The 18418-nt window shown below is 32.2% G+C and overlaps 1 protein-coding gene across 1 annotated transcript in view; it reads left to right on the top strand.

Moving 5' to 3' along the window:
* Positions 1 to 18418, top strand: part of LOC111706282 (sorting nexin lst-4) — a 51546-nt gene that overhangs the window by 25473 nt on the left and 7655 nt on the right. Inside the window, exons 21-23 of the mRNA XM_023479117.1 lie at positions 1583 to 1691; positions 2439 to 2527; positions 17373 to 17446. Of these exons, the coding sequence (XP_023334885.1) occupies positions 1583 to 1691; positions 2439 to 2527; positions 17373 to 17446 (272 nt within the window). The remainder of the gene's footprint in view (positions 1 to 1582; positions 1692 to 2438; positions 2528 to 17372; positions 17447 to 18418) is intronic.

Raw genomic sequence — 18418 nt, 5'->3', positions numbered from 1 at the left:
ATTCTCTAAACCCCAATTTTTTTTTAAAATCAACACGATGTATTTCTTTGCCTAGAATAAAAATAATATTTGACATTTGAACTGATATACAGAGTTACTCTAAAGGTTCTCCTAAACTCTTTAAATGTGACTGAATGAAGGTTGAATTGTTTTTGGTTCTTTCAAGTTGTAACAAATGTTCTGGAAGAGTCAAAACTAGAGTATCCTCGAGCTCCATTATTGTTAAAATATAAAGTCCTGACGGGTCGTTTTTTAAGTTTTTTTGTGGGTAACACTTTACATGAACAACTCTCCACTTTTTTAAAATTTGAAATTTTTACTTTTGTGTGACGTACTGTTAATATTGAAAGCTTGATATCGATATTATATGTGGTCACTCTTAAATTTGAGGATAAATAAGTGTAATTCCTGCTGGGTATGGCCAACACAGGATATCATAGAGCAATTAAATAAATCTGTAGATATGCAGAAGATGAAGATCAAGGCTTGATCCTGAGATTCTCAATGCACAAGTTCTGAGGCCGAATTTTAAGATTTGAGCCGCGGCTTAAATTTAAGACGCGATTCAACTATGGTTGGTTCCACTTAAAATTTTATTCAATGTTTCAAGATTTAAGCCGGCGCTCAATTGAAAACCGGTTTTTGGCGGCTTTGAGACGCGGCTCAAATTCATAAAATTCGGACACTAACTTCACATTTCCATCATTATAGTTTTAATATTTCAGATTACCGAAAAGCTTCAAGAAACGTTAAGAATGTATGACCAGTGTTGAGCCGAGAAGTATAAACAGGGTTCACCTATTAAATATGAAAAGGAAAAATAAGGAAACAACATCGGAAACATTTAAATATAGTTTCCATAAATATATTAACATAAACCCTGCCTCCAATTATTTGTATGATGTCAGCATGATGACCTAAAGATCAATGACGTAGATATCCTCGTCGCTACTTTTAACTGTTACAAGTTTTTTATATTGAAAAATAGTAAAGATTTCATGAGACGACATTCTATTTAGTTTCCGTGTTAAATGTCGTCTTTAGTTTACCTTTGAGTGTTTCTAAACATTAAGTGCTCTTAAGAAATAAAGCACTTTTTTAAACTTGATTAGTCAGCAATAGAATGTAGACAGCTAGTAGAGATTCCACACTTGAAGGGACTGTAAGCGTAATTTCAAGTCACCCTCCACGCAAAGATGACAATGCCCGATTAACAACGGTACCCTTGAAACCTTAATTTGATCATAAATGTTGAAGATATTGTCGTTTTTCTGGCACGGAAAGTGTTTATTTCTGCGATTTTCTCTATTGCTTCTAATCAACAAGAAACGCGCAAGTCACTTTCTCAGAGAAACCGCAAATGAAAATAAACAGAAATTTATTTTCAATTCATCCTTGATCAGACAAATTTTTATTGGTATTGTTGTAAATCGGGCATTGCCATCTTTTCAAGGAGGGTCAGTTGAAATTACGCGTACAAACCATATAAAGATAGATACACTTTCTATATATATATATATATAAATATATATATATATATATTGATTTATATATCAATCTATCTATATATCTATCTATCCAGGGTTCAGTTGGAAAACAACGTGAGGTAGAAGCTGACCCCAAGGTTGGACCAGCTGAAGCTGCTTCAGTCAAACTAAGATCAGATGCTGTATCCTACGCTCTTCTTGCTGGTAAACAATATAGATAACATTGTTATTGTTAAAGGGAAGCGAAATTTGAAGGGACCCTTTTTTCACAGATGGAAATGTCAGATTCGTAACCTTGAATGATCTGATCAATTATTTGGAAGATATTGTCGTTTTTCTAGGTTCAGAGAATTTGATTCTGATAATTACGAGAAGTTATGTTGCAGGCATTGATATCTTATTTATTCTTGATCAGAGGTTTAAAGGGTGCTGTTGTGTATCGGGCATTGTTATTTGCATTTGAAATCACGCTTACAGTCCCCTTAATATTTTATAATTATTATATGTAGAAACCCCATTTGAAATCACGCTTACAGTCCCCTTAATATTTTTATAATTATTATGCGATAGGTCCATGAACCGCCAAGACGTAGTTCAACCAACTTTTCTATTTATCGCTTTTTAATAGATACTAGCTTGGTAACCCAGCTTTGCTTGGAAATTAAAACTGCCCTACTAAAATTTACCCACTCAACTTGGAATTTTTTAAACCCAAGCTAAGAACATTCCCGTGGGTCTTCCGAGTTTCCCAATCAAAATTTGTTGCAAATCGGTTAAGGGTTCATGAGTTATGATCGGGCATCTAAACAAACAGATAGCTACTTTATATATAACTAGCTGAAGTGCCCGGCGTTGCCCGTGATGAATCTATATATCTTAATCTATCTATTAATTTATCTTTATCTATCCATCTATCTATCTTCCTATCTATCTAATTATCTATCTATCTAGAGATGAATACCTTCCATGAGCAGCGTGTAAAAGACCTGAAGTCTTCTCACCAACAGTTCCTTAAAGAACAAATCAAGTTCTACCAGAAGGTAAGAAAAATACACCCCATTCATAGACCTTTTAAGGAACCCTCCGTCTGTAGAGTAGCGTGTACGACTCACAGCAGTACTTCATTTACTGGTCAAGGATGACGGTCTTATCCTGTTGCTTATTAAAAAATATTTAAAATCTTGTTGGACATAGAATATTCCGGGTTTTCGAAGAATTAATGTAACGTTAGCCTGCTCATAGCTCTCACTATTATACGGCAATTTGAACCTCAACAAAGAGGTTAACACACGGAGTTCTCTGCCCTCGAAGATAGGTCTAAAGGTTTACAGGGTACCTATGTGAATCAGACATTCCCTTTTCGTAGAGGATCCCTTGAAATTACAGATACAGTCCCTTTCATTTTTATGTCGTTGGAATTTACATGTAGTTTGTAAACGATTATTACTTTTTAGTTTTAACGTCTGATCTATGTAATTCAATAAAATATAATTTTTGTAAAAAGTTGAATTGTTCTATAATTAAAAAGTTATTTATTTGTACTATGTATGTATTACACACTTAATATCTAAATAAAGCAATAAATAATTGTAAACATATTCTTCGTTTAAAAATATTTTTTTCTTGAATAAAAATATTTTTCATTTTTTCCGACAAATATTTTTTTCGACAAATTAGATAAATGATAAACCTCTTTCGTTCACATTTTCATTTGCTAAAGCGGTATACACTATACACAGTATGGCACAACGGGAAATTCCCGAAATCCCTGAAATGCATAGCGCTTTTCCCGTCTTTGAATGTAAACGCTGTACGGAATAATAATATTTAATATATTAAAGGGGTGTATTATTCATAATTATCCCCCCCCCCTCCCACAACAAAATAAAAAATGTGTTATTCCACCGCAAATTCCGCATTTTTACGGTTTCTAACGAAAAAAGTTAAATACTGCAAAAAAAATGTGCCTCAAAATTTACATGTCAAATTCATTTAATAGCTGTTAATTATTCGCATAACAAAACTGTAGCGTAATTTGCACTTAATAGTGAACATTTTTGTTACGCAATTCTCACGCAGTGTTTGAGCGGAATTGCGCATGTCTTGCGCTGCTTCTGCAAAGTTCATTTTTGGATTTTACCGCTCTCACTCACAAACGCTTTTCTGTAGCATGTAAATTTTAGCAATATAAAGCTGATGTTAGCTTTGGTTTTTAAGAAGTAATTGGCAAAATTCTCATCGATTTTTGCTTTAGAGCTTGAGACCTTTCAATCCTACTGCTGTTGGAAACCATACTCTGATCTTGATAAACCTTAAATGGAGTGTTCGCGAAAAATGAAAGGGGGTATAGGCTTAATGCGATAAATGTGTTTGATCGCTACTTATCTTATTTCTATCTGTTGCGTCTATAAGAAGAAAATTGTTAATAACGACTAACACCGAAGAACGCAGCGTCCATACAAATTCGGAAAGATGCAACATTCAACTAGGGTCATAAAGAAATCAATTTAATTCCAAAGAAATCATTCAGATATTACAAACAGTAGTCATCGACTATTTTTCGACGCATTCGTATATAGTTACTATTTCAAAATATTTTTGATTTTGTTTTTTTTTAAATGTTTTTTTTTTAAAAATAATTTTCGCTGGCGTTGGATTTAGTAACATTCCTTGAAAGAATGAAAATGTCGTCTTCATTATCAAAAATCCTCGAAACTGGAATAAATGTTTTCAAAAGTAACTCTCAGATCATGAAAAATACAAAATATTATGAAATATCAATTATTTACGAATGCGTCGAAATACTATTTCAGTCACTATCTTATAAATAGTAAATCCTCAGTTAGGTTTTCTTTCACTGTGTATCATCCTAGAATTATTTTGTATTTTGAAAAATGGTAACAAAATTGAAAATTAAATAATGACATAAATGTAAAAGTATTTTTTACTGACAGCTTTAATGTCTAATGGGCACCCGCACCTTGTGGCTTTAATGTCTAATGTATATAAAATTAAAAGAAGGTTGAAGGGTATACGTGCCACATGGTTACCAACCAAAGATGAGACTTAACGAGACAAATTATTTTTTTTCTTTCATCCACAGCATCCTGTCAAATCATTAAACAATAAGCTTATTATACAATCCCCAAGGATCGTCGTTTTCTAAGAGTTTAATCGTCATTTAAGCCTCATCCTATGTGGGTAACTAATTATTATTAATATAAAGGGAAGAATTTGTGCATTGAGAAATTGGAAATACCTGAGGTGGTTTGGTTCTTTCCATAATTTCTTAAAGGAACTGATAGCGTAATTTCAAGTGACCCTCCATGCAAAGATGGTACGCTTACAAGCTTCATCCGATGAAGTATGAATTATAATCCATGTTTTTGTTCATTTTCATTTGCAGTTTCTCTGTAGAAGTGTTTTGCGAATTTTCACAATATCACTTTTTCAAGCCGGAAAACTACGGTATATTCAATAATTTGATCAGATTAAGGTTTCAAAGGTATGAATCGGGCATTGCTATCTTTGCATGCAGGGTCACTTTAAATTAATCTTTAACAGTCCCTTTAAGTTTAATTAATTATTAATTATTTATAATAAAGGAACTGTAGACGTAATTTCAATTAATCCTAAATACAAAATACCTGCCTGATTCACAACAGTACTATTCAAACCTTACTCTGAGAAACAAAGAGGAAGATATCGTCGTTTCCTCTTACCATTTCCTTCATTGTGGTCTACTGTAGTAGAAATCCACAAATTTTCATATACAAAAATCTTAAGGAAAAATTATCCTTCTTAAGATGTAGAGTAGTTGTTGGAGCAAAGTAGAAAGATTTAACTTAATTTAAGATGTTTGAGCCAATTGATTGGATCAGGTGTTTTTTTACCAACCATTTATCTCTAAATAAGACAACGAGGAAACTGTCTTGTTAGAATTTCAATTCTCTCATTTCGAAACTTTAAATCATCGTTAGATCTTAAATAAAGATGATCATTCGAAAATGACAATAAGTCAAGTGTTTCTTGAATAGAAATCTAAAATTTGTGAAAAATGATGATATTCTCTAAATATTACCGACCTGAAAAAAAAATTTTACTATCATCCATATTTCATATTTATAAAAAATTTACTTTGATGTAAAACATGTTCTTAACATAAATTGATTTCCAATTTCCATCATTTACATATAAATTTCTACATCATGCAGTGTCAGTTTTGATGCTTTAATATTTTCAAAAAGAATTATTTTTGATGCTTTCCAACCATGAGATCAAAACAGTATATTACCGTACAATCTATACCTAATCAAACGTACATTTCAAACAGTTGAATTGTATTTAAGAGATTTCCAAGAGTTGGGTTATGTTAGATTAAGCAAAGCATACAAATTTAAAATTCAAAGCATGTTATTTGTCCAAATTGATAATATAGTCAATAAAATGACTATGAAATGACCTATCTATGAAATGTCCTATCTATGAAATGACCTATCTATGAAATGTCCTATCTATGAAATGTAAAAAATGTTCGTTACATAAATTGTTTTCCAATTTCCATTATTTACATATAAATTTCTACATCATGCAGTGTTAGTTTTGATGCTTTAATATTTTCAAAAAGAAACATGTATGATGCTTTCCAACCATGAGATCAAAACAGTATATTACCGTACAATCTATACCTAACCAAATGTCCTATCTATGAAATGTCCTATCTATTAAATGTCCTATCTATGAAATGACCTATCTATGAAATGTCCTTTCTATGAAATTACCTATCTATAAAATGAACTATCTATGAAATGAACTATCTATGAAATGACCTATCTATGAAATGACCTACCTATAAAATAAACTATCTATGAAATGACCTATCTATGAAATGTCCTATCTATTAAATTGTAATATTGTTCCTAATTTCCATGCATATTAGTAATTTCTTTTGTTCTTAACTTGCCTAATGTTCCTATTATTGTTCCTAGCTTGCTCTTGGTTAAATAGTCAATATTCCTGTTAAAGTTTCCATTTTATATTTTTTTTGTTTCTCAATCCTCTTTTCATGTTCCTAATCTTGTACTTTCTGTTTTGTTCTTAACTCCCCTAACATTCGTGTTTTGTATTGTTCCTTTTTTTATGAACTTATAATGTTCCAAGTTCTTTCTTTTCTGACCTTGTTCCTAAAATCCTAAATTGCATTTGCTTAGCTGACCTGTTGGCTTTGTTCCTTTTCTCAAGTACGATATTTCTTCCTATCTATGATGTTGTATGTATTTTGTTCCTAAGTCTTGACAAAACGTACAAAGGCACAATTGTAGCATGCTTTTGCCCAAACCCCACCCCCACCCCCTAGTTGCGCCTCTCCCAAAATACCTGTTCTCTGTTTAAATGTAAGCTTACTCAATGTTACTCTTCTTTCTTCTTTTTATGTACATTGTAAGCTATATAATTTGTGATAATATAAAAATTTAGTTTTTTAGTCTTTAGTTATTAATTTGACTCTTTTTAAGTATTTTAGGCAAGTTTTTGTTCCTGAATCAGGATTTGATTTTTTGCACCTAAATTAATCTAGCACCCTCCTCACTTAAATCCTGTATCCGCCCCTGCTTGGAAACAACTTACGTACATATTAGAAATTCACAACATTTTTCTTCTTCAATAACTGGAATTATCATTGAAAACAGATCAGATTTTAATCTTTCGTCCAATTTACTTAAGTTGGACGTAAGGACAGTTATGAATGTTTGAAGAGTAATATATCCTATATTCAATGATCAAAGGAGTGTTTCAGTTGCAAGAAATGCCCAACCCATCCCTCTCCTACCAGCCCGGGCCAAATACCCCCGTACCGTCCCACCATGTCCTACCGTTAACATCACTCAGTCCTGTTACAGTGCGCACAGAGTTAACTGCGCTTTCCCGCACACAGTTTAAGTTATGGACTCAAAAATGGAATATCGTGAAAGTGCTCACTACTATTCCTCAAGGTTTCTACGCAATTCTAAAGCGATTGGTGTGCTGTGGGGAGTGTTTACTGTCTGCTACGCGATAATTGCAATCGTAGTGTTTGTACAGGTATAAGGTTTGGGTTTAGATATATGCGAGGAGAGGTTTGAGAAAGTTTCAATAAGAACCAACCTGTAAACACCAGAGTGTACACTGTAAACTGAAAACTATAAAGAAAATTCTGAAAAATCTATCGTATTAAAGGGACTGTATACAGAAGTTCTTTGGCATTGTTAATTCACAACGTGTTGTCTGATCAACATGCATGATTCGTCAATCATTTTTTCATAGAAAAGTAAATATTTTAATTAAGTTTTTCTTGCAAAAGTGTCTTGCGCATTTCTGCTTCAGGAACAAAAGAAGAAACTGTGAGTATTAATCACTTTTCCAGCTAGAAAACTGGCGATATATTCCACAATCCACGTAGACATAATTGTTCAGATAAAGGTTAAACGGGTACTGGAGTGAATCAGACATCCCTCTCTTTTTCATCAATGAACGATCACCGAAAATCACGACAGTACAGGGTGTCCCACTAAACATGACAGTAGCAAGACGATTTGAACGTCGTTTTTGATTTTTGATATAATTTTTTGCATTTATTTTTCCACCTTATTTTAGACGTAAAATTTAGTTTAGTATAAAAAATAGCCCTAGCCCTGGCTTTTACAAATGTGCTTTTAATATTACCCAAGATATGAAGAATTTCGTTCAGCTTTCGACAATTTTGGTTTCATTTAACAAAATTGAAATATCAACGAAATTCTTAATATCTCCAGTAATATTAACAGTACAAAAAAGGCAGACCACATTTTGGAAATGCCAGGCCGAGGAAACTGTTATGATCATAAATGTTAAGAAATTGGTTGACGACTGAATATCACAAATAAATTCCCTGTACTTTAAGTAAAAACGAGAATTATAATTCTAATGTTGTTTATTCTTTGCTTAATAAATATATACCAGCTGTTAAGTCATCTCATATTGAATTATGTCAACCACAGTTCAGTCTACAGCATATTGCAATATTAATTAGTTCCAAGTATATATATATAATTATAGTTACTAAGTAGTTCCAAGTATATATATACAATTATAGTTACTAAGTAGTTCCAAGTATATATATACAATTATAGTTACTAAGTAGTTCCAAGTATATATATACAATTAGTTACAAATTAGTAGTATAATACACAGTCATCCACTTTAAACAGTTCATATTAAAAACTCCAAATCTCAGGATTTCTAAAATGTAGTCTGCCCTTTTTTGTATCAATTTTTCAAATAAAACGAAAATATCTAAATATTCAAGAAGCCCCATGAAACTAGAAAAAAATTAACTTTTGTTATGAATTGTTAATTAAATGTCGTCTTATGGGTCTTAAGTTTATTGGGAAATCCTGTATTAGTACTTCCAACTAATCTGCCTAATATTATTGATTCTTTAAGCTAGGACACTAATAAGCTTACTGCTACTTACTTCCTACTGTTCTATCATATTTTATTATTAATTGTTAACAAATTTTTATTTTTTATTTTATTTTTCCTATGTTGTTTGTTTCTGTCAACATGTTTACTCATTGTTTAAGCTAGCCCATGGTGTTTATATAGATCTAATTTCTTTACTCCCACTCAAACTTTTAATTAATGGCCGGATGAACAAGTAAATAATTACATTTTAATACAGAGCGTCCCATATCATATTAGATTATCTCCAAGCTCTATTGCCAAGTAAACACATAATACTATAAAAACCTAGCATTTTCTGCGAGAAAATTTTTATATTAGCCTTATTAAATTTTTCAAAATGATTCAAACTTCTTAAATTTTCTGATAAGTTCCGAAAGTTTAGACCCATTGACGATTGATGCATGGGACACCCTGTATGTCGAAACGAAAATATAAAAAGATTATAACTATGAGGGTTTAGAGGAGATTTATCAGTTTTTTCGTAATTCTTTTTGGAATCTACCCTAGTTAGTAATCTGGGATAGATTTGACCAAAAATTGACTTTTAACAAATTTATTTTTTTTAATTCTATTTCATTGAAACCTTATCTTTAAACTTTTCTTATTTAAAATTACTACTAATCAGATTAAAAATTGACGACAAATATAACTAACATATGGGGGTGGGGGGGTTGTTTTCAAAGAGGGGGGAATTGTTTTCAAAGAGGGGAGTGGGGGAAACGATATACAAATGAGTTTTCAATTCCCTTGAACTGTACCAAATGTTATGTTTCTTTTAGAATAAAAAATATTACATGATCATCCTAACGAAAAAATATAGATGTTACAGAAAAGTAAACAAATTTTTTGCATGTTAGGTTAGTTTAAAGTTATTCATGGGTGTATATATTTAAACAGTTATCCCCCCCCCCCCACAGTTTTCATTTATACTTTTATATATTTCCCCTATAAATCATTTAATTTCCCAATAAAGCGAATATAAAACCTAAAAAGTTATTGCTCTTGCAAACGTGCATAAATTCTGGGGGAAAAAAGGATTTTCAAAAGACGGGGCAAGGGGGAAATATTTTTGTAAAAGAAAATATAAACTTTAGTGCCATTGGTGGAAGTTCTGGTCACATGATACAGACGTTTTAAATATATTATCAATTATACCTATCAAAAATAAGAAAAATTTAAATTCAAATTATAAAAGGAGCTTAGCTAAGCTGTTTAGGCTCCTCTGGGTTATCATAATTTTCAGATTCGTCTCTATTTGCTGATTATGATGACTATACCACATCTCATATATAAGTTTGGGTATAACGTTGACACAGTTTATATCAATTTCTCGAGACAGGGATGTGTTTAGGTTTCACCCTATACCCACTTTCATTTTTCCTTAACAGTCCCTTTTAATAGAAATGATTTGAAAGAAATCATGAATTTAAGAGTATAAAATACTGGAATGTTGAATTTATAAAAGATAAATATACAAAAATATACAAAGCTGTTGGAAATGCCCATTACCAGAAAATGAGGAGGTGGAATTGTTTAAACCAGTGATTTCGCTTCAACCGTTCCCTCTTGAAAATCCTTCGCAACCCGATGATGTAAACTTTTGATATTTCAAACCTTCATTATTTGTTTAATAGAATTAATAGTTCGAAATATCCAAGGTTTAAGATATAGATCTGCAAAAAAAAGTTTGTTTGTGGCAAACACTCAATACCTTGGAAATTATGAATTCTACTAAATCAAAAAGTCTGAGTTAAATATCAAAGGTTCGAAAACTTCAGTATTGTGGATATCAAGATCTGTGCTTGATCTTCTATTTTTGTTAATCTGCAGATTAATGTAATCTATATTTAATATCCGGGAAAGTGTCTAAAATTCAACAAATCAGAATGTTGTTTTGCATAAAACGAACAGCCAATCAGAAGCCGGGAAATTTGTGCACAATCAATGAGAGAACTCTCATTGGTTGGAACCCAGCCGAAATATACAAAAGAGAGGATGAATAAGAAAATAAAAAGTTTCCACAGTGAATATGTAATAATCTAGGTCCCGAGATTTCTCTCAATACTTGTCTCTAACTCTAAATCTTCAGTCAATCCTGACTATATTCCTAGCCTACTCCGGATAATTACGTCCGTCTAAAACAACGATGCATATGGTACTAATTTATTGATAACAGGAAAAATAGATTGACCGGTCGGGCCGGTCAGGGTACGAACTAAACATAGATAATACAGATAAATAACCTAGACGCTGCTCCTGAATTTACTACAAATATTAGGATTTTAAAGTTTTCCGCTCAGATCTCAGTTCCTTTACCTGAATCCCGGATCCGGATCCTGTTCCTTTACCTGAATCCTGGATCCGGATCCTGTTCATTTACCTGAATCCTGGATCCGGATCCTGTTCTTTTACCTGAATCCCGGATCCGGATCCTGTTCCTTTACCTGAATCCTAGATCCGAATCCTGTTCCTTTTCCTGAATTCGGGATCCGGATCCTGTTCCTTTACCTGAATCCGGGATCCGGATCCTGTTCCTTTAATGAATCTGGGATCCGGATCCTGTTCCTTTACCTGAATCCGGGATCCGGATCCTGTTCCTTTAATGAATCTGGGATCCGGATCCTGTTCCTTTACCTGAATCCGGGATCCGGATCCTGTTCATTTTACCTGAATCCGGGATCCGGATCCTGTTCCTTTACCTGAATCCTGGATCCGAATCCTGCTCCTTTTCCTGAATCCTGGATCCGGATCCTCTTCCTTTACCTGAATCCGGGATCCGGATCCTGTTGCTTTACCTGGATCCGGATCCTGAACTTTAACCTGAATCCAGGATCCGGATCCTCTTTCTTTACCTGGATCCGGATCCTGGACAAAAAATGAAGTAATTAGAATAGATTAGTTCTTGAATAAAGGAAATAGTAACTAGATTAGTTTTATCGTGCTAGGGTATAGTAAACCCAATTAGCCGGCAATTTAGACGATAATTACATATTAACCAGGGTGTTCACTTATTTGAGAACAGACCTAGTGTCATTTCAAAAAGAAAACTTAATAAAATCCAAGGTTTTAAAACTGCATTATGTCAAAGTTTGCTTATATTTAATACATCTTTAATATCTTTATTCTAAAAATATTATGAAATATTAACTATACACGAATGAGGCGAAAAACAATGGATTACTAATGTTTGTAATATCTGAATGATTTGTTTGGAATCAAATTGATTATTATACGATCCGAGTTGAATATTACAATTTTCTGAATTTATATGAACGCTACGTTCTTCAGCATAAGTCGTTTTTAACAATTTTCTCCTTATTGACGCAACATATAGAAGTAAGATTAGTAGCGATCAAAAGCGCTTATTTTTCGACGTAACCCCCTTTCATTTAAACTCAAAATTCGTCGAAAATAGAGTGTAATAACGGAATATATACATTAATATCTAAAATATATATCGTTTACTGGGTGAAAATGGGTTCCAAAGTTATGGCTTACTAATTTAATAACATATAGCATTTAGTTTACCCTGGCACTGAACTCTAGATAACTATAAAAGTTATTCATCAAATTTTTAAACTGTAACGCGCTTCACATGTGCTTTAAAGGTCTCAAGCTCTTAGGCCAAAATCTATGGGAATTTTGCCAATTACTTCATAAAAACCAAAGCTAACAACAAGTGTTTATTGTGCTAAAATGTACAAGTAAAGGGCTACAGAAAAGTTCAATCAAAGCCCAAGGCGTTGAGACACTTCAAAGTTGTCCTTGTCTTAAAAATTGATGAAACTTTTCAAAAGCAGGCTGAATCTATCTGGCTTGTCTCCAGTATAGGTTTAAAAGGAGTAATTGACAAAATGCTGCTCGATTTTTGCGCCAGAGCGCTCACATCTTGGGGGGTATTGGTGAAATTCCCTTTTTTTAATGTTAAAGAAAAGTTTAAGATGGATACGTTGTAATTGATAATTCATAAAAAGCTCTAATCAAAAAGCTTGAAAGCGAACATTCTTTTAGTAATTTTGAAAATTTACGAGTAATTTTGTAAATTTACGAGTAATTTTGTAAATTGCTTCTGAAGGTTTTTTTATTATTGAAGCAAACTTTAATGCTGAACCCATTTAGATTGATTCCACTAATTTGAACTAGTGCAGAAGTTCAATTGTCAAATTTTTTAATTTAAAATTTTAACTAAGAGATTCTTTTTTTATAACTTTTGTTAACAGCTTGCAACAGTCATGGCAGGTCTTAAAGGGACCACGCACATATTTAAAAACAAACATGGTACTCAAATTTGTTCGTAAATGAAATCTCTGAGCGCCAGAATTTTTCTTTTGCACTGAAATTTACCTTTTTTGCACTCAAATTTACCTTTTTTGCACTCAAATTTACCTTTTTTGCACTCAAATCTACCTCTCAAGGACATTTTTCAAGATCAAGTCACTACGAGAATTATTAACAAAATTAATGTTACTTTATTAAATTTCTCAAAAAAAGGTTTACAGTGCCTTTAAGAATAAGAACAAGTTAAAACTGTGTGAGCAGCTGGCGGTTATTATCCCTTTATCTTAGAATTTATTCAAACATGCCTTCTTAAAGAGAGTGTTAAAAAGGGACTGTACGCCTAATTTTAGCCTTACAGAGAGTGTTAAAAAGGGACTGTACGGGTAATTTTAGATTTAAAGAGAATGTTAAAAAGGGACTGTACGCGTAATTTTAGTCTTAAAGAGAGCGTTAAAAAGGGACTGTACGGGTAATTTTATTCTTAAAGAGAGTGCTAAAAAGGGACTGTACGGGTAATTTTAGTCTTCAAGAGAATTTTAAAAAGGGACTTTACGCGTAATTTTTGGCTTAAAGAGAATTTTAAAAAGGGACTGTAATTTTAGTCTTAAAGAGAATGTTAAAAAGGGACTGTACTCGTAATTTTAGTCTTAAAGAGAATGTTAAAAAGGGACTGTACGCGTAATTTTAGTCTTAAAGAGAGTGTTAAAAAGGGACCTTCCGTTCAAAGATATTGTCGTTTTTAAATATGTTTAAAAGTGTTCAATTCTGATAATTTTTATATGTTTTCCTGGAGCAGAAATGCGCAATTTACTTTTGTCGAAATCCAAAATTGAAATCAATCAGTTTTTAAAATTATCAATATTGATATCTAAATAATTTTTGAGTAGGCAAAGTTTTTAAGGATAGATCGGACATTGTCATCATGTTAGTTTCCACAATAAACTTTGGACCAATCAGTTCTATCGTTAGGACGTTCATTGAAATCAAATAAATAAACCCACAAATATTTATGGAAACAATTTTAACAATTAATAAACAAACCCGGTCATCCTACTCATAAAAATGGAATTATAAAAAAACTGTCAATTAACAGCTTCAATTCTTGTTTTCTTGTAAACTTATAATTTGATAAAGAGTTTGTTAGAAATCAAAACTTGAATAGAAAAGTCGTCTTTATTGTATTGATATAAACGCCGACCACTGAATAAAGGAAATAGTAACTAGATTAGTTTTATCGTGCTAGGGTATAGTAAACCCAATTAGCCGGCAATTTAGACGATAATTACATATTAACCAGGGTGTTCACTTATTTGAGAACAGACCTAGTGTCATTTCAAAAAGAAAACTTAATNAATGTTGTCACATAGATTCAGCCTGCCATGAAATGTTGCATCAATTGGGTAAATTGTCAGTTTTGCGATTTGTTTTTGTATTTTGTAGAAGGGCTTTAAGTAACCATTTTTTTAAAAAGGGGGTTTTGGCCTGTTTTTAGGTTGTTTTGGTATTTTTTTCTATTTTGAATATTTGTCTGTTTAGTCTATTTGCCAATTACAGTTTCAGTCTGTTTTAGTTTTCTGCTTTGGTATAATTGCTTTTAGTATTTGTCTGTTTTAGTATTTGTCTTATTTTGTCTTCATATCTCAGTATAAGTTTCTGTCTGTTTTAGCATTTTGTCTGTTTTAGTAATTGTCTTATCTTGTCTTTATATCTCAGTATTAGTTTCTGTCTGTTTTAGGATTTTGTCTGTCTTGGTATTTGTCTTATTTTGTCTTCAAACCTCAGTATTAGTTTCTGTCTGTTTAAGTATTTGTCTGTTTTGTCTTTATATCTCAGTATTAAAGTTAAAGTATTTATTTTCAAACACAAAATACAAAATAATAATGTATGAGGGTTCAGCTTAAAATAAAACACAAAAGAAAATTTATTATAAAGCAATTGAAAATATAATGTTTGATAATTTTTTTTGATCGTATTTGTTGAAACAAAGTGTACATATTGAAATCTCAACTAAATATACATTCATTGTGCATTTAATAGTAGATATTTAGTCAACACTCAAATAATCAAAACATTTTCAGGAATTCATTCATTGAACTTATAAATACATATTGATTCAGCAAAAGTAGCAATGTATTCTCGTTGACTGTAGTAGACTTTGACATCTACCATTAGCAGAGGGTGTGAACCCATTCTTGTTGACTGTATTAGACTTTGACATCTACCATTATCAAAGGGTGTGAACCCATACTCGTTGACGTAGTAGACTGTGACATCTTCCATTAGCAGAGGGTGTGAACCCATTCTTGTTGATTGTAGTAGACTTTTACATCTACCATTAGCAAAGGGTGTGAACCCATACTCGTTGACTTTAGTAGACTTTGACATCCACCATTAGCAAAGGGTGTGAACCCATACTCGTTGACTGTAAAAAGGGTTTCAGTCAGTTTAGGTATTTGTCTGCTTTGTCTTTATATCTCAGTATTAGTTTCTGTCTGTTTACTCTTTGCTGTTTTGGCAATTGTCAATTTATTTTACATCTGTTTTGGAATTTGTCAGCTTATAATAATCTGTGTATTTTGGTATTTATTTTAAGGCATTTTTTCTCTTTTTTCCGTTTCGTAAAATTTAGTTTGGACTATCCATTTTTTCTGTTTACTTTTGGCTGCTTTGCTATTTATAAATTTTAGTTTTGATCTGTTTTTTCGTCTTTTTTATTCTTCTTTTTTTGCGTGCTTGTGAATTTATGTGCTTATCAAAGATTGCAAGCGCACTTTTAATAATTAGCTGCTCGTTTAGTGAAGCCATATAATTAACAAAGAATTATGACGTAAAGATAGTTATTTCAAAGGTGTACGCATTTTTAGTACTGCAGTGTACTGTCTCTGGGCTGTTAAGTAAACATAAGACTGAATCTCACAGCCTGACATGGGATCCATCTTTCACATAAAAAATAAATAGAATGGTTTGGTCATAGGAAACTATTATGTGAATTGTCAAAATTTTCTATATTAAATGTTTTTATCCTCCTCGGACACTAGAATAACACTGATGCATCTATTCTTATGTGCGCAGAGAATACGCAACAGCAATTAATTTTCCTTGCCTTATTACCTTGCGCCCTATGTCCTTATTTGTAATAAACCCCTGGTGTTTTTGCAGACATTTGGGATTTAAAAGACATCGTTAACAATACGAGGATTTGTGCTAAGACCAAATACGATAATTTTTTACCCCACTCCACCTTCCTACTTCTTAGTATTATACATTTTCAGACAATATTTTTATGTATTTACATCTACCAAGGCGTATTATATATATGTACAAAAGAAAAAGACTTCCTGTGTAGTGTGTACTGCACTGTTTACAAATCCGTAGGAACTGAACAATCGCCACAAATTTTATAAATATATTATTAAATGTAGAGTAAAGTGCGCATTTACTCTATACCTAGTGATTTAAAAGAGATAAAACATAACTTTAATACTAATAGCCCATTTAAATCAAATAAAAAGTCGTCTTCATTGGTAACCCTGAGCTGGAATCTTTTGTGTTGGAAACTAATAATTCTGATTGCTTGATCTCAATATCCACTGTGGGCCCTTTTAGTTTGAAAACTGTATCTTCCCCTAATCAAAGCTTACTTCAACTCCTTGTAGGCTATCAAAAAAAGATTAAGTTAATCTGCAGATTTTAAAAAAATCTAGCAGTGATCTCGATATCCACGATACAAAAGCTAGTTACCTCCTATGTATACATATTGCTATAACAGTTTCGTATATCTATGGAAACATTGTTGTAAATATATTCTCTTCCTTATCTTTTATCTATAATAAATTGGCAGAACTGGATTTTATTGCAATAAAAACAGAAAAATACAACATTTCGCCATCTTGGTTTAAACAGTTTTGATTTTTAAAAAGGACTGAGAACTTGTCTCATACTCAAACTTTTAATCCAAATATCTTTGCAAGCTGTTGTTAAAAACATTTGATATTTCAAAGGTTGACTGTTTGATCTATGATATCAGGGTGCAATGTCTTATAAAAAATAGAATTCGAGGTGAATGTTTGATTCTAAAAAATAAATATTTAGATTTTTCTTTATTTTAATTTTCTATTGTTTTTTTAGGGGGAATGGATTGGTGACAGTGATTTCTCGAAGGGACCAGGAAACTTCGGTCTCTGGTCTTGGTGTACAGACAGGTATAATACAGTACAGTATAATACAGTACAGTACAGTACAGTACAGTACAGTACAGTACAGTACAGTACAGCACAGTATAGTACAGTATAGTACAGTACAGTACAGTACAGTACAGTACAGTACAGTACAGTACAGCACAGTATAGTACAGTACAGTACAGTACAGTACAGTACAGTACAGTACAGTACAGTACAGTATATTACACTAAAGTACGTGCATTATAGTAAATTACAGTACAGTACAGCATGTTAAGTACATTTCAAATTTTGCACAGAAAAATATTGTATAGTTTCTGTCCGATATTTTGAAAATATATCTTTTCCTAATATGAAAAGAATTGCCAAAGATATTTTTCTTTCTAAAACTTATTGGATTGAATATACTGAATACAAAACACAAAATGTGAAACTTGAAAACTTGAAAACTTAAAAACTATAATTATCATAATTATCATAAATATAAGTATTATTATCATCATTATTATCTCTCCATACTCTCCATATTCCTTCCCCCTTTAAAAAAACCAAATAGCTTTCTCTTAAATTTCAAACTTTTAACAATTTTCTAGGAGGTAAACAATGATTATAGCGCTTCGTGCTTTTTTGCCCCTCCCCCTCTCTTTGATTCTGGACACCCCCTGATAGATAGACAGATAGTCATACAGCCAAAGGACAAAACAACAGATGAAAGAATTCCGTAGTCCTTGCATGATACTAAAGATTGAAGTGTACAGTGTGAAAATCAAAATGGCCGCCCTGGGGGATCTGCGCCATTTTCTAAATCCACGAGAAATTTATTCTTTTCATTGAAATATCCTGCTGGGACAATTTAAAACAACTGAGTCCATGCAGAGAGATAGAAAAGATAAATCTGCTTGACTTAAAACATATTTTAATACAAGTACTAAGATTACACAGAGAACACGATTTAGATGTCCTAGCTTGATAGTCTAAGCCATCATTTTCGATCCA

This window comes from Eurytemora carolleeae, unplaced genomic scaffold, assembly GCF_000591075.1.
Source record: "Eurytemora carolleeae unplaced genomic scaffold, Eaff_2.0 scaffold465, whole genome shotgun sequence".
In the NCBI taxonomy this organism is placed as follows: Eukaryota; Metazoa; Arthropoda; class Copepoda; order Calanoida; family Temoridae; genus Eurytemora; species Eurytemora carolleeae.
Note: the sequence above shows the minus strand (reverse complement) of the source record. Positions and strands in the feature narration are given on the sequence as shown.